This window comes from Conger conger, chromosome 7, assembly GCF_963514075.1.
Source record: "Conger conger chromosome 7, fConCon1.1, whole genome shotgun sequence".
In the NCBI taxonomy this organism is placed as follows: domain Eukaryota; kingdom Metazoa; phylum Chordata; class Actinopteri; order Anguilliformes; family Congridae; genus Conger; species Conger conger.
Window position 1 is genome coordinate 5,597,573 of NC_083766.1, and position 23,368 is coordinate 5,620,940.

The window sequence follows — 23,368 nt, forward strand, 5'->3', positions numbered from 1 at the left end:
TAGTTATTCATTAACAAATACATTAACTAATGAAAAGTTTCTTTTAGGTTTAATGTATTTGCACATCAATTCATTTTTTAAAATGATTAATTAATTATTTTTAATTAATTAATGCAAATTCATGCAACCTTATTGTGAAGTGTGATTTCAATTTTCTCAGTTTGATTGTGTTGTGGAATTTTGTACATTCCAAAAGTGCAAGGGAAACAGATTTTCAGGGATGTCCAGACATTTGCCAATTAAGATCCTAAATTACAGTTCACAAATTCACACTGAATATAACATTTAATTAACATACCAAGGACTTTACCAGATAAATCAATGTTTTATTTCTCTGTGATAGTGGAAAGCAAAAACAACAAGTCAGATAAATGTCTCATTATGTCTATTTATAAATGTTCTGTTCCTTTCGTAAAGTGTGAGTGTGTGTATACTGTGCCCAAATGACTGAGGACAAAATGAACAAAGCAACTAAGCAAAACATTTTTTTCTGTGAATAAATTTCACAAATTTAATGTCGTGATATTGCATACGTTTGGTCATATTGAGCCCTCATAATATGAATTTACAGTGTAATGTAATTTAATTTTCAAATAACACGGTTCATTAGTTAGCATTGTGTAGCATAACTCCAGTTTTGTGGGAAATGCTCATCCTTAGTAATCCACTAGTCACTAGTCCCTTCTGTGTCTTCATCCAGCCATTTACAAGACTGAGAGACTCCACGACCCATACTTACCGGTAGGGGCGGCCTGTAGCGTAGTGGTTAAGGTAATTGACTAGGAGCCTGAAGGTTGGTGGGTGGTTCTAATCCCGGTGTAGCCACAATAAGATCCGCACAGCCGTTGGGCCCTTGAGCAAGGCCCTTAACCCTGCATTGCTCCAGGGGAGGATTGTCTCCTGCTTAGTCTAATCAACTGTACGTCGCTCGGGATAAGAGCGTCTGCCAAATGCCAATAATGTGATGCGATGTAATGGTCTAGTGTGGATCTCCTTGGTAGGGTCCGGCAAAGCCAGAGGTGGAACTTATGGACCTGACGTTAAATGCTTGCATAGGCGAATCGTGACGCGGTGTTTTTTGTTGTTCTGAGACACCACCCATTATAACCGCCAGTGGGGGGAGCGTTTGGGCCTAGCCTCTAAGACACGGTGCTTCAAGGTCTCTGATGTGCGTAGTGGAGGTCGTTCCCTTATGGATGGGCTACTCCCGGTGAGAGGGGCATCCACAGGGACTGATCCGTAACCGGGATCTCCCGGGCCAAAAGCAGACATCGCATGCCGTATGGGGGTCTCTCTCGTGCACTGCGGAACAGGAACTGCGGGCTGAGATGTTGGTGCTGCCCACAGCGCTCGTTTTCCGCCCGCAACCCAGACGTCCTGAACTCCTGGTACTACAGACATGTCAGGGGACTCCGACCCTGAAACACTTGCTTGAATTGTGTAGAGCGCACCTCCTGCAGGTCTCGTCGAAAAACCAAAGTACGGGTTGGTTCCCACGAGTCGTATTGCACGGATGGGTGGAGCCCATGCGTCCAAGTAGAGGCCACAGAAAGCGTGGGTGCTCGAAACAGGCTCAATCCAGATCCTGCGGCCTGTCCCAAAGTCACTCTCAGGCAAATAGCTGCAATCGGAAGGTAGTGTAGACAGCACCTGCTGATTCCAGCAATATTGGCATCGTCCACAAGATGACCAAAGTGTCGCTATGTGAACAAAATGTCTGATCGATCCAACATTTCTGCCACTTGTGGTATAATTGGCTGGAGATCACTGACAAGTCTTGCAACCTTGGCCTGTTGACATCTCGCCGCACACTGTGAATGAGCTGGCCAGAAGTGAAACTGGGTACAAGCTGCAAGCCAGACGTTAAAGCCCGCCACCATCTCAACACCCTCTTCAGGTGCCCCTTTTTGTGGCGCCTTAAGGGATCTACAAAGGACATCCAGCTAATAGCTGAGTGTAATTCATCATTTAACTCCTCTATAGTCAGTCCTTTGAATCTATTCGATAAATTATTTGTGTTATCATCAGGAAGGCCCTTGAAGCCTCTTAATTTTCTTTTGGTATTGACGTCCTTGCCATTTTCCTTATCTCTTTTACATTTTTCAATCTCCTCCTGCTCTTTGATTTCCCAATTATCTTCATTGTCTTTCTCATCCTGTTTCTTTAACCAGGCCTCGTGCTCCTCCCCTGTAGGAGCCAGCCCACACGTGTCAACCAAGTATGTTATCACATCTATCGTCTCCTTGAATGCAAAACTCCCTGGGTCTCCAATTTTCCGTTCTGCGTGTTCAGCATCTTCCATGGTCATGCTAGAACACATTCTACGCATGGCCTCAGTCAGGCCTTTAGCCTTGCTCTCTAAAACCCTGAATCTAAGTCCTCTGACTTCAGACTCCTCAGTATCCATATACGGTTGTACATTTATCTTGTACCATATACTTCTCCTCTTACGGGAGCTTTTACTCCTACCCCATTGGCGTGTGCGAGGGGTTAACAATGCATTCCTGCCTAACCCATCTTCTGTCAATCTCTCATCAGGAGGGCCTAGGGCCGGGTCCTCGACAAAGCAACGGTTGCGCTCTTGTTCAGGAGTGACTCAAACCATTTCCTCTAGAAATAATAACTGTTGCTCAACGGTTGCGTTGTCAACCCTGGTTTGGGCATCGTGATTCCGGAGTTTGCGGATATCATTGCCCTGTCTTGGTCTGCCATCAATAAATCAACGTAGTTCTCAGACACCATCCATAAACCATCCTTGGTCAAGTAGTCCTTTTCTGACGTGACAAACATTCTCCTGTTGGCAGTTTATTTTAGAGTGTTGGGATATTTTGATTTTTTAGGAACATGTCAGAAGATTGGTTGGCTCATTAGCTAGCTAGCTGAGCTAGGTGGAAGGCATTCCCACGAAAACAGGTGTTCTCTTTTACGCACTGACCAAAGACATCTAAGTATGCTTTACAAACTGTTCGTTTTGTAGCAAATGCATCATTCTATGGGTTTGGTTTGGTAGGGTGTCCTGATTACTGATGCTTGCTAGTACTATACTGGCTCACTAGCTGATAGCTAACCAACTAGCCTACATACTTCCTAGCTAAAAACAATCTTTCCTCTCTGATATCAAGATTTTGATGTCAAGAAAAATGATTAAATGTTAAAACTGCTTGCCATAACTGCCCTCCAAGCAAGAAGAGAGACAAAACTTTGGTTTAAAAAAATAACAAAGTTGACCTGATCAAGTGTGAAAAACCACAACATGTTTTCACACAATTCACACAAATATCTTAGTTGTAATTTGAAGTTAACTTCTGGCGCCACTAGTTGCCCTTCCTCAATCAGATGGGTTGGGGGTGCTGGCCCCAGGCTTCATGAAGTTGTTAGGTGATCCACAATTCCCACAAAAAGGATCTACTATACTAATTATTTTAACAGTATTTATTGTGCAGAGTGATAATGACAATGCTAAGACGTTACGACAATTGATCTCAGTTTTAATAGTGACGACTGTCTTGTAGATAATTGCTGCCATGCATGTTTAAAGCTCTGGGCCTGATGACCATGACTCATTTAGTATCTAAGGTTGATAAAGAAGAGCCATGATGAAGTTCAGATAAGTAGACCTATGTAGCTCATTGCATATGTGTCATTATGTTACTTAGTATCCTGTCCTCCGTCATGATTAATTCATGTGTGTATGTGTGCTAAAACAATCCAGCGGTTACCACAGCACGATTAAGGTTATTTGCAAGGGGATGTCCATGGTTTCTTGAAATGAGGAAAAACAGAAAAACAATCCTCTGGTGAGCTTGGATTAAACGCCTCCTACATAAATTGGAAGGGTTTATCGGTGGTTTTCTTTTACTGTCGATGATACAAGATCTGTTTGTACAGTTGCATCCGTTGTGCCCCCCACAAAGCTGGAACAGGACGAAAACAAACCACACCCCTGTTAATCGGGAACGCTGGGAAAAGATGGCAGCTTCCTGTCCCTGATTAGACCAGTGCCCCACTGTTTGGAATCGAAACGGTTTTTATACAGTTGCTATCTGTTCACACCGCACATTGCTGGGATACCTGAAACTGGAAACTGGACTGGAGTGTTAAAAATGGAGAAGAGTGGAAGCATTGACAGTCTTGGGTCGAAACAGTCCTCTTCCAGACAGCCAAGTGTGGATTCGCTGTCCAGGTGGGGTTTAGCTCGCTTGTAGTATTTGGCTATAGCACTAGCTCGCTAACTTAGTTGGCTTAAAGTTTATCAACAGGGGTTCGAAGAAACTCGTTTACTGTGATTCGTTTCTTGTACTAGCATTAAATGTGAAGAATCTCTAAGAAGAAAAACCTCAAGATGTATACCTAGTTTGTCGAGCATTCTGATTAGCTAGCCACAGATCCAACTTCCCAGATAGTTAAAAATGAGTAGCAAGGTAGCTGATGGATTACATAGGTTTTGGTTTTGCTATTCACATTCTTTCGAAACGCGGAACACCATGAACACAATACAGACATTGTTTCCAGTTACTTGAATTAACTTTGAATGCGTAAAGTTAGGCTAATGTCAGTGAACGCGTGATGTATCGTTAGGTGACGAGTCGTATACTTGTGAGCTAGCCTAACCGGTCATTTAATTTCACAGTAACGTCGTTAGGCTAAGTTGTGTTAGGCTAGCTGTATTAGCTAGTTAGGCTAGCTATAACATCGTTTCTCTGTAATGTTGACTAACGTTACTCGAGGAGTTTAGAGTGGAAATAGACGAGCTATTGTAGCCTAGATAAAATAATTCGGTCTCGTTTGTCAGCTGGTTAACTGTCTAACATTGTTAGCGAACTGTATCATTTTGTTGCAGATAATAGTTTTAATATACCACTACAATAGGGGTGTCAGATTTTCCAGGAAAGGTTCGATGTGGGCGCAAGTATTTATTTTAGCCCATGACGAATTTTCAACGAATTACCGAATCGTAGTTTTCAAACGAATCAAACGACCAAACGAATAAGTAAAATCAAGCGTCTTAGTCCTGGGATAAAGAAAAAAAGATGGGATGTCCCTGCATTGGACCAATGTTCTTCTGCCATATGTGTTGGTGGTGTTGTGTTGTTTAGCGACAGTTTACTGTCATTTTACCACCTGATATGTCCTTGTTCAAATCGTCCGTGTAGTACTTCCACCTCTCGATCTGACCGATCGTCGCACGCCAAGGCCCCCTCCGCTTTCTCATCAGACTCTGTGTCTACTTCCACAGAGTTCTCCCCGGAGCTACGGGTGGGTACCTAGCCATCAGCATCACTAAACATTAGAAAGGGCAACATCTAACTGCAGTAATAAGACGAATTGACCATCCATTATTGTTATGGTTATCCTGAATGTCACTGTTCTTTCTTTCTTCCACAGAGCAGGACTAAAGGAGATGCCAAGGTAGTGTTTTATGGAATTCAAAAAAAAAAAATTTGTGAGCAAAAGTGAGATGCCTAAAAGTGCTGTGCCTTAATAACTTTTCAGAGGCCCCTTCAGTGTGGTTATGTGATGTTACTTTAAGCTGTATAAGTGTGTTTATTGGCTTTGTGGGTGAATACTTTTTGTTCTCTAGTTCATTAGGGATGCTAATAAACTTGCTCAAGAAGAACCGCAATTGCTTCCAAAGGAGACTGTTCAGGACACAGGTAAGTCATCCAGTGGACTCATTACATTACATTACATTACATTACATTACAGTTCATTACATTACATTACATTAATGGCATTTGGCAGACGCTTTTATCCAGAGCTACGTACATGTGCTGTCATTTGACAGTTTAGGTGCTGCAGTTTTACTGTCTGAGCAGTGCTTGGTGCTCGGTGCTGCAGAAGGGAACTTCCTGCCTACATTAAACATAAGTGAAATTGCAGTACTGCCTTCCAAGTTTTTTTTTCCTTCTGAACAGCCAAAGAGGTCACTTATATCTGCCCCTTTCTTGGTGCCATCAGAGGGACTGTGACAGTCACCAACTACAGACTATTCTTCAAATGCACGGACAGGGTATGCTTATGACATCAGCTGTCTAAATTTGGTCTTAAGGATATTACTTTTTATAAATGCTTTTTGTATGGATTGAATTGTATTGGTATCAAAGGCCGGTTTTGATGAACGCTGTCTGGGTTCCCAGGACCCGGCCTTTGTCCTGGACATTCCTCTGGGTGTGATCAGTCGGGTAGAGAAGATTGGCGGTGCCTCGAGCCGTGGAGAGGTGTCCTACGGTCTGGTGTGCAAGGTGAGCATGGGTAACGTCAGACTGTCTTTATATGGAGAACCTGTCAGTCATGCTCTGATAGTTCAAGATTCAACTGTTTTTTGCTTGAAACTGAAGTTTCAAGACCAAAAGATCTCAACTTTATGACCCTGACTGATACCAGAGCCTGATCTGGAGGCTTCATTTCTGCTAGTACTGCCATGTTGTCAGGAATATTAAAACTATTTTTCAAACAGTCACAATGTTAAACAAAACCCCTCACAGATTGACAGCATGTGCTGATGCACTTATTTTGTCATGTAACCAGTCAAACTCTCTCTTCTCAGGATGTCCGGAATCTTCGTTTTGCACATAAACAGCCAGAAGACTCACTTAAAAAGTCCATATTTGAGGTTTTGATGAAATATGCATTCCCTGTCTCCAATGGCATGGTAAGACACCTCCGTGGTTGTTCCTCTGTGGCTAACGTTTACCCTGTTGTGTTCTGCTACTCATTCTTGTTTTGGTTTGTGTTCCAGCAAATATTTGCCTTTGAATATGGGCAGGTTTTCCCAGAGAACGGCTGGAAGGTATATGATGCTCTCTCAGAATACAAGAGACAGGTGAGCATACCTCTGGCCTCCCCTCCCCTTTTTCCCCTGATATTCTGTGGTGTTAAGCATGCTGCTTTTGTATAATCTGTGTGGCACAGTGTCGCCTTGAGGGTGGTGTTTTTAGAGGTTTTCACCATGTGTGCATGTAAGGTCCTGAAAGCATGTGTGTGTGTGCGCACATTCTGAGGGATTTGCTCGTGCTATGTGTGTGGTTGCTATGGCAGGGCCTACCCAATGAAAGCTGGAGAATCACCAAGGTAAATGACCAGTATGAGTTGTGTGACACCTACCCTGCCACCCTGGTGGTGCCTGTGAACATTCCTGATGAGGAGCTGAAGAGGGTGGCAGCCTTCAGAGCCAAGGGTAGAATTCCAGTAAGTGCCCACTCCAGATATTTACACTCACGCAGTTGGGTACAGTGCCATTTTTTTTTTTACGTTACATCTTCTTGGCCTGTGGGGCAGTGGCTCCTCCCCTGTCAGGAACAGTATCGGTCATGTGACTGAGGGTTTTTCCCTGGTCCCCAGGTGCTCTCCTGGATCCACCCAGAGAGCCAGGCCACAGTGACACGCTGCAGCCAGCCCATGGTGGGCGTCAATGGCAAACGTAGCAAGGAGGACGAGAAGTACCTGCAGGCCATCATGGACGCTAATGCCCAGTCCCACAAGCTCTTCATCTTTGATGCAAGGCCCAGTGTCAATGCTGCAGCAAACAAGGCAAGTTCCCCAGCTGTTCTTTCCTTTTATACTTCAACATTTGTTTGAGTATGGCCAGCTGTGTGCATGTAGGCTAATGCATGTGTAGACATGGTTTACACATTGTCAGAAGTTATTTATTTGTTGTGTCGGAACCTCAGGGGAAACCTGGTTGCTTTGGGCAGCCTGTAGCCTAGTGACTAAGGTACATGACTGGGACCCAGAAGGTTGGTGGTTCAAGCCCCGCTGTAGCCACAATAAGATCCGCATAGCCATTGGGCCCTTGAGCAAGGCCCTTAACCCTGCATTGCTCCAGGGGAGGATTGTCTCCTGATTGTCTAATCAACTGTACTTCGCTCTGGATAAGAGTGTCTGCCAAATGCCAATAATGTAATGTAATGTAAACCTCTTGCAGATGAAAGGGGGTGGGTATGAGAGCGAGGATGCATATCAGAATGCAGAACTGGTATTCCTGGACATACACAACATCCATGTGATGCGTGAGTCACTGCGAAAGCTGAAGGAAGTGGTGTACCCTAACATTGAGGAATCCCATTGGCTGTCAAACCTGGAGTCCACCCATTGGTTAGAACACATAAAGGTGAGGGCAGATGGGCTTGGGAGGGATAAGGAGGAGCACAAGAAGAAAGGGGAGGAGATTAATTCTGTTATTAGTGGCTGATTTTGTACTGGGGAGAAAAGACAACAGTTTACTGATTTAACATTGTTAACAGGGCGGCCTGTAGCCACTATAAGATCCGCACAGCCGTTGGGCCCTTGAGCAAGGCCCTTAACCCTGCATTGCTCCAGGGGAGGATTGTCTCCTGCTTAGTCTAATCAACTGTCAGTCGCTTCGGATAAAAGCGCCAGCCAAATGACATGCAATGCAATGTAATGTAATGACTTGATGCTTGAAAATGAAGGGGCAGTTTTTCGGCTAGTTTTAAAAGAACTCGAAACTTCCCAAAGTTTTGCCTGGTTAGCTAACCGGTCTGCCCCCCGTGTAGCTGATCCTGGCGGGGGCGCTGCGTATCGCAGACAAGGTGGAGTCCGGGAAGACGTCGGCGGTGGTGCACTGCAGCGACGGCTGGGACCGCACGGCACAGCTCACGTCCCTCGCCATGCTGATGCTGGACGGCTACTTCCGCACCGTGCGCGGCTTCCAGGTCCTCCTGGAGAAAGAGTGGCTGAGCTTCGGCCATCGCTTCCAACTGGTACGCCTCCCTTTACCCACAGCCCGCCACTTCCTGATGTCACCGCACCTAACCGACCTTGGCAGCTCACTGCTTCCTGTTTTAGGTCACGTGAGCGTTTCCATAAGTCATAGGCTGCTTCCCATTTCCTGTTGGTGTGTAATTTGACCTTCTCCAACAGTCCTTGTCAGTTTTAGTTACTTTTAGTCATCTCTTTACCTTTGTGTTCAGTGAGTCGATGTGATTTATTTTTTATTTATTTATTTAGTGGATTTGTGTTTCTTTTTCCCTGTCATAACCATGGTTATGTTGCAGCAAATAAGACACATTATATAATTATCCAGTTGAAACCCTTCTGTTTTTCAAACAAAACCAAAATCAAAACACTTAATGGCAATGCTGTCTGCAGTGTTTGTAAATGGAATTATGTTCATGGTCTTTCGGTAAGTATAATATGCTATACTGTAAAAGGAATTATTTTGGTCTAAGGAGGCCCCCCTTCCGCAGGGTGTAAGCCATTATCTAGTGCAGTCACTGTACTGAGTAAAACAATACTAGCAATTCAATATGGTACCACAAACATCTGTGAGATCTGTCATGTGACCTTGTCCCTTACAGAGGATTGGCCATGGGGATAAGAACCACACGGATGCGGACCGCTCCCCCATCTTCGTGCAGTTCATTGACTGCGTGTGGCAGATGACCCGGCAGGTAGGGCACCACGGCACAACCAGGGATGCTTTTCACAAACCCTTTACACGCTATGTGACGCTGTAAGCACTTTTGTGTTTGGATGTTTTTGCTTGTAGTTCCCGGCAGCCTTTGAATTCAATGAGTACTTCTTGATCACCATCTTGGACCACCTCTACAGCTGCCTTTTCGGGACCTTCCTGGGTAACAGCGAGCAGCATAGAGTAAAGGATGTAAGAGCACCTTCCTCCTGTTATACACTAGCATTACATTTAATTATATGAATATTCATATTAATAATGTGTTCAAGATGTTTGCAGTTTTGCTTTACTACCTGCAAAATGTGTGGATCTACTTTTTAAATACAAGCCTAACCCAAGGCTAAATAGTCAGACAATTAAACTTTGAACAATTTCATTTAAAGCATCACATTTTATATTGTTTGATAGCTCTTGTTACTTGTTGAACCGCTTGCATGCTGTTCTAGATAATACCACTGCAAAACTGCATAATAAAAAAACAAAAAGCTTGTCCTACGTGTTTATAAGGCAACCATGCGCTTTACAAGAAGGTTGTTCTCTTTTCATGCTGAAATATTGTCCTGTTTATCAGACACTGTAAAACACGTTTTACAGCCCTGTTTTTTACGGTTTTTCCAGGAATTGCCAAAGAGGACGGTCGCGCTGTGGTCTTACATAAACAGCCAGCTGGATGATTTCACCAACCCCCTGTACGTCAACTACTCCAACCACGTGCTCTTCCCTGTGGTCAGCATGCGGCACCTGGAGCTCTGGGTGGGGTATTACATCCGCTGGAACCCCCGCATGAGGCCCCAGGTGAGCCCAAACTGTGGTCCGGTCAATCGAGCGGGCAGGCTAGCTGTGTCAAAGGTACTATAGGTGATTTCGGACTCCTTAACGGTCAAGAGAGGAATAGCAGCAACAAACGCCTTCAGACCACAACGCTGTTTATCCCTCCCCTTTCTCTGTAAACACGCTGACGTTGAAACGCCATTGGCTGTGGCAAGTAGAACCAATGAGCTTGAATTATTGTACAGTTCTACAATGTTTTGGTGTCGGGCCGTCAACTGTATATTTTGAAACCTGAATTTAAGGACTATAAACACGGGCAGAGGGTGAGTCAACATGTCAGTGAGCCTTCATCAGTGATAGGAAGGGATTTACAATGGTCTTGTAGCAATGTTTTAACACGCATCTTACCTATTGTACCTTTAACTGACAATAAGCTATTGAGCAATGCTGAGGTTTTACTTGGTTTATTATTATTATTTTAACCAGGAACCCCTGCACCAACGATACAAGGAGCTGCTAGCCAAGCGGGCGGAGCTACAGAAGAGGGTGGAGGAGCTGCAGCGGGAGGTGACCAATCGCTCGCTCTCGTCCTCCTCCGAAAGGGCGGGGTCTCCCACGCGCTCCGTCACTCCCGTGCAGACCTTCGTGTGACGGGACAGGGACAGGGGGAGGGGGGGGGCTGGCACCCAGGGGACCTCCTCCGTAAATTTGCTCTGACAAGTAAGACTGCACCGTTCAGGGTGAAGCCCCTCTGCCTTCCATCATGGGGACGGAAATCCCACCGCTCCGAGAGAGCCTGCGTCCAGAGTGCAAGTCTGAACTCGAGGTTCATTCACTTAATGCCACAGAAAGCCTGGCACTGTAGCCTGTAGTTTCACTCCTGATAGCTCTGTGGATGTGAGAGGTAAGGCAAAGTCTTTACCCTAAGCTTCATTACGCAGTTAGTTGTTGTTATGATAATAATAACAACACCACCCAATACTTCCATATACACTGTCCTCAATAATGTTTGGGACAAAGATTCATCATTTATTTATTTGCCTCTGTATTCTGATTTGATATTTGTAATAGAAAAAATGCACATTGTATAAAAATTCCCTTTTTCTTAATTACATCAGTGTTTATACATAGTCCCCCTATTTATTATGGAGAGAATTCTTCCTTGGCCTACCAGACTTTGCGATTAGTATGCTCACTCTCAATCTTCTTCATTATGTTCCGGACATTTTGGTCAGCCTAAGGTTTGGCCGACTATTTTATTCTTGTTTCCATCTTCAGCCATCTCCTAATAACTCCTTTGACTTTCATTGGCACAACTTTGGTCCCCATGTTGATAAACAGCAATAATAGTTTCCAAAGATGATTGAAAGACTAGAGGAAGGACTAGGTGCTGAGAACTCTTATAGCTGCGTCAAGGAGGCAATTCAACACACCAATTACAAACACTTATGAAGCCACGTGTCCCAAACATTATGGTGCCCGGAAATGGGGAGACTATATATAAACACCGCTGTAATTTCTACATGGTGAAACCAAAATGTATAAAAAATATGCTTTAATAAAATCTGAGTGTCCACATGTTAATTGCATGATCCCTGATCTAAAATTGTGGCAAATCAGAGGAACAACAAGACATAATTGTCCCAAACATTATGGAGGGCACTGTATATACATATATATGCATTGGTAGTATTACTAATATTTATTCTTCCATAGTAATAGTGGAAGCTGGGACTAAAGGCTCAAAGCTGTCAGCCGTGTGTGTGCGTGTGCTTTATTCTGCATATTTAAAGTCATTTACAGGCCACCACCTCGTCAGGTTGGTTTCAGCTGAAAAGTGCACACATTTTTCGCCTTTCAGATGGATATTTTCTACTACTGAAAAATTCCAGAATATTTATCCGTAATCAAATAGGATAGAATGTTATGGGACCATGTTTGTCCTTACCTGTGAGATGCTTGGATTTGAGGTTGACACTATGACACACCGGAATACATTTTGTTCCCATTCCTATTGAGTTCTGTACCTGCTTTGCCACCGTACAGGTCTGGTGAAGGCAGGTGCTCATGAATATCCAGTTGCACTGAGAGAGTCTACTGCTTGATCGATTATATTCGCTAGCAGTACATGAGTAGAATCTTTGTAATGGAGAATCCATTCTGAATAGAAATACATTCCAGGCCCGACTGCTCATTAATATATGCAAATCGAGATACAGAGGGCAAACGTCATACAAATTATTTGGCAGAAACTGGAAGCAGTACAGTGCAGTATCTTGCCAGTTAATACAATGTCTTTGGCAAACCCCACAGTGCAATCAGTGGGAAGATTGGCTGTGTGGCAGGTTCAAAAATGTCTCATGGAAAGAGAGGCATTTTTCCCCACCCACACCACCCTTATAAGTTGACCGTCGTGGTCTGAGAGAACTACACAAGAAAATGCTATTTAGATGTAAATGCTCTCATTGTAGAGTCATTTTGAAGGAGTCTAAGATGCATAGATTAGCTGTTTTGCACTGAGGAAATGTATCATAATTATTAACTAGAAGTTGCAAGCAACTGGGAGCACGGCAAGCAATATAAGGAATTGGCTGCCATACCATGTGACCTATGGTCACCAATCACACACAGTTCTGTATAGGTCAGTACAATGTTAATAATATGAGTCTAACTCAGCTTTTTTAAATTCATAGGCTAGGACTATATTTGGTAATGATGGTATGTTGCTTAAAATAAGTGTTTAAATTGATTAAAGGACCGAGAGAGAACTAGAATGATGCCGATACACCACTGCCACCATAATCAATGATACATTTTGCAGCACTTTTCATTTTTGTTACCCCCAAAATGTTGCCTGGCTGCAATGCTTGTATTGTAATAATGTAGGCCTTTCTCCAAAATGATTTAAAATGTGTAAATGTGACCCTCACATTACCAACATAACTACTTCTGCAATAGAAAGTGACTTGCTTTTATGGCTCGGTCAGAAGAACCTTAAGTACTGTATAAAAAAAATTTCAGTGTCAGTGTTTACCATGTCGGGTTTCATAAATTGTTTATATAATCTCAGCATTTAAACTCTAGTCTCATATTTATTAACAGATAGTAGAGAAGAAAAGTTATTCTGCATATGTTTCAGTAGCCAGATATTCAGTCTACCTTACAGTCTCAGTTGAACCAGTAAAATACAGATATGCAGTCATAGTATATTGTACCTATAACTTACATTAAGAGTGTGGCAGTATAACAAATTAATATGGTTTTAAATGTATGTTAGATGGTTAATCTTAATGTCAGACTAAATGTCAAACTAATCTGACAATAATTTTCTACTGTTTTAGAAAGCTACACTTTTACACAGCTACAAGGTTTCCCTCCTCCCTCTCAGACTGAATAATAGCCAAGAATCATAGGTTTATTCTTATTCTGAACTTGCATACTTGGGAAGGATTCATAAACTCTTGTTGCCATTTCTTGTTTATCTTTGACTGGATCCCAGTTGGACAAAAAAGGCCAGATACGTGTTTTTTTTACCCTTAATCAGAATTCATCAGGGATGTATTAAGACTCCTCTGTTTGTCATCGGAGTTGCCATCCCTCCAGGTGCCAGGGAAACTTTATCTGAATTCCAGCATTCTTTATTCCACTTAACATGTCCATTCCTAAATGGTGTTGTTGAATAGTTATTTTGTTCAACCGTATGTCTTAAATAAAGCCATTTTGAAAACATTTTCATTTCAGATTGATTAATTTGCCTGGTTCAGTTGTTCAGTACAAAACAGTTCCTTCTTAATTGTTATGTGTTGTTCTGTGATTAGAAATGTATTCTGGATTTTCTGGTTTTGGTAACATTAGTACACAGGGCTAAGTCCTGCACTTGGGGTCAGATGTAACATTGACGGAAAGTCCTTTACTTGAACAGTGTTCTAGACTTCATACATACAGCATGCCTGCACAGCCCTAGCAATCTAGCCTTCTCACAATTTATATCATCTCATGGGATAGTCCAGAAGGGGGGAGACTCATTATCTCAAATCTTGCAGTCAGTCAGAACAACATGCATCCCGTGCCATCCAGACATTCATTTCTGGGATGAGAATGTACACCCCATTTCATTTATTAATGGCCATATTTATGGTGCAAACAGGAGTATAATTTTTGAGGACAGTGCAGAATTATACTTGATGGATCATCTGCCTTTTGATGACAGCTAATAGAATACAGTGGCATAGTAAAAAAAAAAAAAGTAGACCAACAAATACTTCTGCATTTTAAAAATGCATACAGTGCATGTATAAAAGTGGAGATATAGTGAATATATGGAGACTATTATATTCTGGGGGGTGGGTCTTCAAACTTACCTGATTTCAACAAATCTTATTTAGTCTCTTTTTTTCCCCATAAGGAGGTCGAGCATTGTAAAGACGTCCACGTTGGCTAATTTATGTCAAGAAAAGAAAGAAATTGGGCCATACAACTCTTAAAGGGAGCATAGTTCACTCTGATTGGTGTGTATAATTCAAAAATGTAACTTCCCGCCTGTCGGTCATTAGCTGTGATTGGTTCTCAGCTGCTTCCTTCCGGTGCGATTGACGACGCGGAAACAAAAAGAAAAAAGAAATAGAAAAAGGAAAGAAAAGGAGAAAGCAGGGAAGACGTGAAAACTCTTATTTTGTACACTGGATTTCGATTTTAATGGAATATGTTGAGGATATGAGACAAATGTTTTCAGCCATACAGTTTTAGACTGCCAGTGAATTATCCATCTGCATTTCGATGATACATTTTTTTTAGATTTTCTGTCTTTTTTAGCGTGCACATATAGCTTGCTAGCTAGTTTGTTGGTTAGCCGTAGTCATTTTATTTTATTTTTTATTGTCGATCAGAATGGCAACAACTGCCCTGTACGCCTGTACGAAGTGCAATCAGCGATATCCGTTTGAGGAGCTATCACAAGGACAGCAGCTGTGCAAGGTTTGGAAATGTGTCGAAAGACAAAATCGTGTGAATGTTACGAGAACCTCCGTGTGTGTTTCACGCGGCGCCGGGGATGAGTGTTTCCTCAAGTACATCTGTGCCTGTACTCACGGTGCCCCACAGACACAACAACGTTAGCTAAAATGTTAGCTAGCCCAGCTAACCAAGGGCTCCGGCAGGTTATGTAATCTTTTCACTTGAAGTGTGAACACAACAACACAAAAGCAGAGACCACAAGTGCAAATACCACCCGACAGTTCAGTACAGTAACGTGTGTTTGCGATTAACCGATCTACTATTACTAAGCTTGATTCACCGTCTACGATTGTAACTTACCTGTTGGAAACATCGCTATTGTTGAATATTCGAGTGAACTGTTAGCTAGTTGCCTAGATTATGTCAGCTAGTGTTACTAACTCACCTAGATGGGTAGGTAAGCACACGTGTGGCTAGATGGCCATTTTAGAGCAAATTCTGTTTTATATAACTACAGATATGACTAATTCACATTTTGTTTGAGCCATTTTAATTAGCCGATTATCTTTTTTTTTTTATGAAGTGGCTGTAGTCTGGCTTTAGTTGGCCCATTGACTCTTCCTCTCAACGTCAAAAACGGGATACAAGGACATTTCAGTAGTGCGTGAGGTGTCCTATGTCTTGATGGATATTATGTAACTTGGCTGATAATGCTATTGAGGGTGAGCCACACAATGCAAAAACAGACGAAGCAAAATAATCTCAGCAAGTAACTCAAGTCACTGTGATGGCAGTGTGATGGCAGTGTGAAGTATTGGTGCGGTGGGGGATGTGTGATCACAACGTTCCCTGTGCTTTGTATTCGTTTAAACGGTTCCTCGTTCTGTAAATGAAGCGAACATTTTAGAAGCTGCTGTAGACGCGTGCTTTTGATGAACTCACGAACGATAGCATTTTTTCCCCATTTGTTCCCATTTGTTTTGTGTCAATACAGGAGTGTCGGATAGCACACCCTATGGTGAAGTGTACATACTGTCGGTCCGAATTCCAGCAGGAGAGGTAAGACCGGGTGATTAGAATCTTCTCTGGCGTGGTTATACTTTACCCAATACCGAGCTGTCGTGTAATGCTCTAAGCTATTTTTCTATTCCTTTTAAACAGCAAAACCAACACCATTTGCAAGAAGTGCGCTCAGAATGTCAAGCAGTTCGGAACGGTAAAAGCACATTTTATTTATTCCTTACGTCATATACAGTATACCACGCGCACACAAACATACTGTCAGGCTGGTGGAACTGTGATTGACTCTGACGAGTTTTAAGTGCTCCTCCAATTTTGTGCGTCCTGTGTAGTAATTAATTGATCTTCGTTGATAGCTGCCTGTCGGGATTATTTTTGATATAATCCCTGTTTTCCACAGCCCAAGCCGTGCCAATACTGCAATATCATAGCGGCGTTCATTGGCACCAAGTGTCAGCGTTGCACCAACTCTGAGAAGAAGTATGGCCCCCCGCAAACCTGTGAGCAGTGCAAGCAGCAGTGTGCCTTCGACCGCAAGGAGGAGGGCAGGAGGAAGGTACTGGTGCACTTGAATGGTCATTTGGGTGTCCAGTTGGGTATTTTCCTTTTTTTTTTCTTAAAAAAAAAAAAAAAATTTGCTGCCTAATTTGGAATTGGCAACTGCCTGCATGAACCCCACTGGTGATTTCAGAGGGTGTAGACAACTGTAGTTCTACTCCAAAAGGAGCTGGAGGGGTGCCATTCATATGCACCTTCTATGCCGTCCACAGGGTGCCCGATTGCCCAGTGGGAGTGGCTAGATAGTGATGAAACATGGACGCCTCACCGACTGAACTTATACACTGGGCGGCCCTCTACACAATTGTGCTTTGGCCTACAGAGCTACTGGCCACAGTTGGCACTGGCACAGGCTCACCCCTGCACCTCATCGTCGTACCTTTACCCAATGAGCCTCCCATTAAGCCTTTCGGTTAGATATGTAATCCCAGTGCACAAGTTGTACACACTTGGCGGCCTGTAGCATAGTGGTTAAGGTACACGACTGGGACACGCAAGGTCGCCGGTTCTATCCCCGGTGTGGCCACAATGAGATCCGCACAGCCGTCGGGCCCTTGAGCAAGGCCCTTAAACCCTGCATTGCTCCAGTGGAGGAATGTCTCCTGCTTGGTCTAATCAACCGTACGTCGCTCTGGATAAGAGCGTCTGCCAAATGCCATGAATGTAATGCCGTGTAACGTAAGCTTTATTCGCTTTATTTGCGGTTGTTCTTAGGTGGACGGGAAGCTGCTGTGTTGGCTCTGCACGCTGTCGTACCGTCGTGTCCTGCAGAAGACCAAGGAGCAGAGGAAGGGACTGGGCTCCTCCCACTCCAACTCGTCTTCCCTCAGTGAGAAGGAGCACCACTCCAGACACCACCACCACCATCACAACCATCATCACCATCACCCACATCAACACCGGCACAGCAGCTCGCAGAACAAGTACGCCCTTCTCCCGTTGGATTGCGCTGTGTACTCGGCATTTTCCCTGAATCCTCTTTATTGTTTCCCCTATCCCTGCTCTTTCTCTGGTCCAGGGCTCTGCGACCCTTGTCCTGGAGAGCCCCACGAGCTGGTATTTGTTTTCACCTTTAGAATCAGCAACTCTGACCCAAGTAGTGAAGTGAAGTGAATTAACGGTGTGTGATTTTTAAGGGTAGCGTAACAACAAAAACCAGACGAACCTGTGCCTCTCCAAGACCAAGGTTGTAGACATCCCCGCCCTAGTCGCTACTTTGATCTACACTCCCCGAACCCCAATACTTTCTGTGTGTTTTTTTTTCCGGAACCCTGAAGTTCACCCTTGTCACCAAACTGAATGTTGACACTTCTTCATCTGTGAACCTCTGCCTATTCTCTGTACTTTAGCAAATGTCTAATCTCAAATGTAACATGATTTTAGCTTTTTTGGTAAAAAAATATCTCGACGCTCCTGCTTAACCTGTGTGGTTGCGCGTGTGCACGTGTGTGATTGTTGTGCCTGGTTCTGTTCTGTGTGCTGCAGACTCAGTAGCAGCCTCAGTCCGGAGCAGGAGCCAGGACTGTGGAAGCAGAGGTGAGCCTGCAGCAGCCGAGATGTCCGTAGTTACAATTGCTCCACAGTCGATGTGCTTTTGTACCCCTGCTATGGTACCATGGAAAAAGTTTAAAAACATTTTTAGAATGGTCCTCTTTCCCTGTCAAGTGTGTTTTCGTCTTTGCCAGTACTTTTATGGCCAATGACAATAGTCCTAACACATGCACGTGTGGTTCATAAAATGACTGTTCGCAAGGGAACAGGCCAATCACAGGTAAGAGGAACTGGCTGTGCTGTCACACTGTTTTTCACTTAAGAGTTTTCGCCCTTACAACACAAACGTTTCGCTTTCCTGATTCTTGCCCTGCGTACACTCTCTGAAATGTCACTGTTGTGTACAGTGTAAAATAAGTACCACAGTAAAAGCATTTTGATGATTAAATCTATAATTTATTCAATGCAGTGTTGGCAAATTTTAAATGAGAATTATCACACATACTTTAAACAAATAGACATTTCTCCATTTAACTGAATCCTGTTTCCTCTTGATCAAGAGCCTTTATTTGTTTAGTCAGAAAAAAATAAGTTGCGCAACATTGCAGTGTTTTGCATAGATTTTAGAAAACTACTTTGAGACATGTATTTGCAAATGAAATTTTGCGAAGTGTGTTTTGAAAAGTATTTCATCATTGCATGAACATTGGCATTTTAGCTGTTGTTCTACAGTAGGGGGACAGCATTCACATTCAGATAATATCAGAGGCGGCACGGATGGTGCAGTGGGTAGCACTGCCGCCTCACAGCAAGGCGGTCCTGGGTTCGAATCCCTGTCGGCCGGGGCCTCTCTGTGTGGAGTTTGCATGTTCTCCCCATGTTCGTGTGGGTTTCCTCCGGGTACTCCGGTTTCCTCCCACAGTCCAAAGACATGCAGGTTAGGCTGATTGGCGAGTCTAAATTGCCCGTAGGTATGAGTGTGTGAGTGAATGGTGTGTGTGCCCTGTGATGGACTGGCGACCTGTCCAGGGTGTATTCCTGCCTTTCGCCCAATGTATGCTGAGATAGGCTCCAGCCCCCCTGCGACCCTGTTCAGGATAAGCGGGTTAAGATAATGAATTAATTAATGAATAATATCAGATATTCCAGCATGTGGGCCAGGATTATAATGTAGTGCCTATTGTGTCAGTGACAAACCTCAAACCGGATGGCAGTGTGTCATATCTGTCATGTGTTCAAGTAAGATATTTTTGAGAGGTCTCAGACCGAAACATCAATAATTCAAATCTGAGTAAATTGTGTGTGGGAGGATTTTGTTTCTTGAAATGATTGAGTTATGAGGGCTGTAGTCCTGCACAATCAACAAGACGGTACTTTGTGCTTTAGAGCTCTGCATGCTGTTTTTTAAGTTCTGCTATGTTTTCACATTCTCTTTATTCTTGAAATGGGTAGAAAATTTCACTCTTATCTCGGGCACCTGTTTGGTTGATCACTGGCATCTTCGATTTTTTTTTTTCTTTATTCAGCCATAAATCATCTTCGATACAGAATGACACCCCAAAGAAGAAACCCAAACTGGACTCAAAGCCGTCAAATGGAGACAGGTGTGTGTTTTCTCTTGGGCCTGTTGAAGAGAAAGTTGTCGATTTTTGGCAGTGACGTTGTGGAAGTGTTGTGGTGTAAGTTTGGGTGACGGTTCTCCTTCATGGCTTCCCTCTCTTCATCCTTTCGGTTTCTCACCTTCACTTTCTTTGTCTGTAGCAGCTCCATCACGCAGTCCATGGACTCTGGGGGGACAGACAACTTCATCCTGATAAGTCAGTTGAAGGAGGAAGTGATGTCTTTGAAAAGACTTCTTCAGCAGAGGGATCAAACTATCCTGGAGAAGGACAGGAAGGTATGTGATGAATATGCTGTGAAACGGCACAAAAACTCAGGCACTGCTCCTGCTCAATAAGATAAGACGATCCCCCAAACAGTAGTGGTTAGGGAACATGAATGGGACCCGCGAGGTCGGTGGTTCGATCCCTGATGTAACCATAAATCACAGCCGTCAGCTGCTTAGTCTAATCAACTGTAAGGCGCTTTGGCTAAATGCATTTTAACGGCAGCTAAATGTAAATAGGACTACGACACAATGTGGCCTGTAGCGCAGCCTGTAGCGTAGTGGTCAGGGTAAATGACTGCGACCCACAAGGTTGGTGGTTCTAATCCCGATGTAGCACAATAAGATCCGCACAGCCGTTGGGCCCTTGAGCAAGGCCCTTAACCCTGCATTGCTCCAGGGGAGGATTGTCTCCTGCTTAGTCTAATCAACTGTATATCGCTCGGGATAAGAGCGTCTGTCAAATGCCATTAATGTAATGTCATAATGATGCAGTGCAGTTAATCACTACCCTGTACTGTACTTTTTATAAGAAAAAAAAAAGAAATTCCTCTTCTCCCCCATTTCATATTGAGCGCATCATCTCCACCAAGGCCTTGCATGCTCCAGCCGAGCCTCACGCCTGCCAAAGCAGAAAGCGGCTCGCGTTAAAAATATTTTTTTTCCGGCTTGCTTCCCAGCTGACGGAGCTGAAGGCTGACTTCCAGTACCAGGAGTCCAACATGAGAGTGAAGATGAACAACATGGAGAAGGCGCACAAGGAGGCGGTGGAGCAGCAGCAGGTCAGTGCTGGAGGCCTCTCTCCACACGGGGTCACGGGCCTGTGTTCTGGTGGAAAAGGGATCAGAGAACATTGGCCAGGCACTCGGGGGGCCACAGCCCCTCTACAGATTACTCCCGTTTGGGTTTAAACTATTCAGCCGGTCGATCCGGGGCGCAGTAAAATGGAAAAAGATTGTTTGTTTTTCCTCTGTCTGCTTCGTTCAGTGTGCTGTTTTCCTGCTCTCTCTCTCCCTCTCTCTTGTACTGTCACTCTCCCCCTCATTTGCTTTGGATGTACGATATTATGTTCCATTTCATGTTTTTATATCGTCTGTAATTTTATGCGCTGCTGCTGCCTTTCTTAGTCAGGTATCCCTTGACAAAGGTTTTGGCTCTCAGTGGGACGACCGCGGTTAAGTGGAGGTTAACAGACGATGCGTCAGAGAGAGTGGAATGAGTCACGGGAGAAACGCTCCCTCTGAGTGTAATTTGGGTGGGGTTCGTCTGCATTGTGATTCTTTCTGTTCTGACGGATTGTGTTGAGATTCGGTGTGACGTGCCCCCCTCCCCGTCTTCCTGCCGTAGACCAAGAACAGAGAGCTGCTGAAGCAAGTGGCCGCCCTGTCTAAAGGCAAGAAGTTCGACAAGTCTGGGAGCTCACTGCTGTCGTCGTAAACTCGCTGGCATGACCGTACCTCCACCCGAACCACCCACCCTCCCCCAAACACCAACCTTGAACGGAGCAAAAACGGTTCTCTGTTTAACACTGAACCCCTCTTGAGAACGTATTTATTTTTTTACTGCTTTCCTCCATTTTGATTAGTGTTTTTTTTTTTTTTTGTATTTGAAAGAATTGCAGGAGACATGAACTTCAATCATGAATACTTTTAATACCCCCCCCCCCCCACATTCACCGCAGGCACATCTTTTACACCTATTCTCTCTTTCGCTTTCTCTTCTCTCTCTCACACACACACGCGCGCGCACACACACCACACCGCGTTCACTCCGGTGATCAAGCAGGCTCTTGCTCTTGTCTGCAGATGGGATGTTGCGTAACGTGGTACCCGGTCACAGCATGCTGATGAAACCATGGTGTCGAGTTGGAGCCTTCTCTAGTGTGACTTTGCGGTGAAAAATAATTTTTTTCATTCACTCATCACCCTTTTCTGAGGCTCCTTCTGCAGACCGGAGAAATGTTTGCTGCGCTGTGAGGAAAGCTTGAGGTGGTGTGGACTCTTGAGACGGGGGGGTGGGTGAATCTGTCAACACCCCGGGTTCCAGAACACTTATTTTTATTGCCTACTAGGCTATTCTGCATTTTAATACACCTCCACATATCCTGCATGTTGATGCACATTTTTATTTGTATTTCTATTATTTTTATTTTTTTCCATTGTGTTTTCAACTGCACATTTTTAGTAGCTATTGTATACAACTGAGTTTCTGATTGGTCTGACCGTGAACGGACTCTGGGGGCCTGTGTTCACGGTATCCTGTATGCAAGCGTGGAGCCGGAGTGGCGGAGGAGGAGGGTTTGGTGCGGACCCCTCGCGTGGCCGTGGTGGAACGCACCGTTTCCCTGCATGACTCTCCGCCGGAAGACTGACTCTGTGGTCTCATCTACTGTACCCTCATTTTTAGACGAATTTCCAGAATCAAGTGTAAAGATTTTGACGGTTAAGGCCTTTGTGTATTTAATACTTGTTACTTGTATCGGTTCCTAGTAAATATATGTAAGGCAATTATCGTACCGAACAATATACTTTTAAAAACATCTACTTGACTTTTTACAGGTATGTGGAGTATGGGGCTGTACCTAAAGCAGGCTCATACCTCTACTTTTGTACTTTTTCTTTTTTTTCCTTTTCAAAACTGATGTTTCAGAAATATTAAACATGGTGAAATGATCCAGCTTGTTTCTATTTTATGTTTTGCACCAGTGAAGATGATTCACCCTGTTCTACACTGTCAGTTCTGCGCTACGCTCGTATAATCTTTGTGATTTACACTTGTGCTTTACCTACCTGAAGAAGTGATTGAAATGATACTGTGAAGATTTATGTTAAAATGTCCACGCATCGCTCGATCAAAGTGCTGTTTGACAGTGGCATGTCCATAAAGGCCCGGACACACCAAACCGACGGTCGGCGTCGGAGCCCCCGGAGCCGTCGATGAGAGATGAGGCAGTCTTGTTTTCTTTATGGATGTGTAAGTAATCCCATTGTCTTGAGTGCCCTTGAACCGATACAATTTACCATGGTTTTTGTTTGCCCCGTTTTATAGAGCTTCATTTAACAAAATGTTTAATTTTGTACTGGTTAACTGCTCTCTTGATTTATCCCTTTTCACTGAAAGTACGTTTTCAGCTTGCATGCCCAGGTGTGAACTATGAAACATGATTCAAATGCCCTCTAATGCGACTGATTAACACAGTGTTCTGCCGTTGCTTCGTTGGTGTTGGAGCAGTGCAAATTGCGTTCTGCTTTAACCTG

General features: G+C 43.8%; 2 protein-coding genes across 3 annotated transcripts; both read left to right on the top strand.

Annotated features, from left to right (window-relative positions):
• The first annotated feature begins 3,957 nt into the window (after positions 1-3,957).
• Positions 3,958-13,933, top strand: mtmr2 (myotubularin related protein 2). The gene is made up of 16 exons (XM_061249866.1): positions 3,958-4,183; positions 5,154-5,256; positions 5,386-5,409; positions 5,582-5,654; positions 5,916-6,010; positions 6,138-6,242; positions 6,548-6,652; positions 6,740-6,823; positions 7,039-7,188; positions 7,342-7,530; positions 7,925-8,110; positions 8,517-8,723; positions 9,321-9,413; positions 9,512-9,625; positions 10,052-10,228; positions 10,691-13,933. The coding sequence occupies exons 1-16, from the start codon at positions 4,104-4,106 to the stop codon at positions 10,853-10,855; spliced, it is 1,950 nt and encodes a 649-aa protein (XP_061105850.1). The 5' UTR covers positions 3,958-4,103; the 3' UTR covers positions 10,856-13,933.
• A 900-nt stretch (positions 13,934-14,833) lies between these two features.
• LOC133134032 (protein FAM76B-like) lies at positions 14,834-22,783 on the top strand. Of its 2 annotated transcripts, none has more exons than XM_061250396.1 (10): positions 14,834-15,178; positions 16,152-16,216; positions 16,319-16,373; positions 16,578-16,733; positions 17,450-17,658; positions 18,221-18,271; positions 19,753-19,830; positions 19,988-20,123; positions 20,792-20,893; positions 21,459-22,783. In XM_061250396.1, the coding sequence occupies exons 1-10, from the start codon at positions 15,092-15,094 to the stop codon at positions 21,546-21,548; spliced, it is 1,029 nt and encodes a 342-aa protein (XP_061106380.1). In that variant the 5' UTR covers positions 14,834-15,091; the 3' UTR covers positions 21,549-22,783. The 2 variants fall into 2 exon arrangements, with proteins under 2 accessions (XP_061106380.1, XP_061106381.1); XM_061250397.1 differs by having other exon boundaries at positions 19,991-20,123.
• The last annotated feature ends 585 nt before the right edge of the window (positions 22,784-23,368 follow it).

Coding starts and splice junctions, on each gene's coding strand:
- mtmr2 (XM_061249866.1), top strand. CDS start 4,104: ATGGAGAAGAGTGGAAGCATTGACAGTCTTGGGTCGAAACAGTCCTCT. Junction 5,257..5,385: donor AGTTCTCCCCGGAGCTACGG/GTGGGTACCTAG, acceptor TTTCTTCCACAG/AGCAGGACTAAAGGAGATGC. Junction 6,653..6,739: donor TCCCTGTCTCCAATGGCATG/GTAAGACACCTC, acceptor TTTGTGTTCCAG/CAAATATTTGCCTTTGAATA.
- LOC133134032 (XM_061250396.1), top strand. CDS start 15,092: ATGGCAACAACTGCCCTGTACGCCTGTACGAAGTGCAATCAGCGATAT. Junction 16,734..17,449: donor AGGAGGAGGGCAGGAGGAAG/GTACTGGTGCAC, acceptor GGTTGTTCTTAG/GTGGACGGGAAGCTGCTGTG. Junction 20,894..21,458: donor AGGCGGTGGAGCAGCAGCAG/GTCAGTGCTGGA, acceptor TTCCTGCCGTAG/ACCAAGAACAGAGAGCTGCT.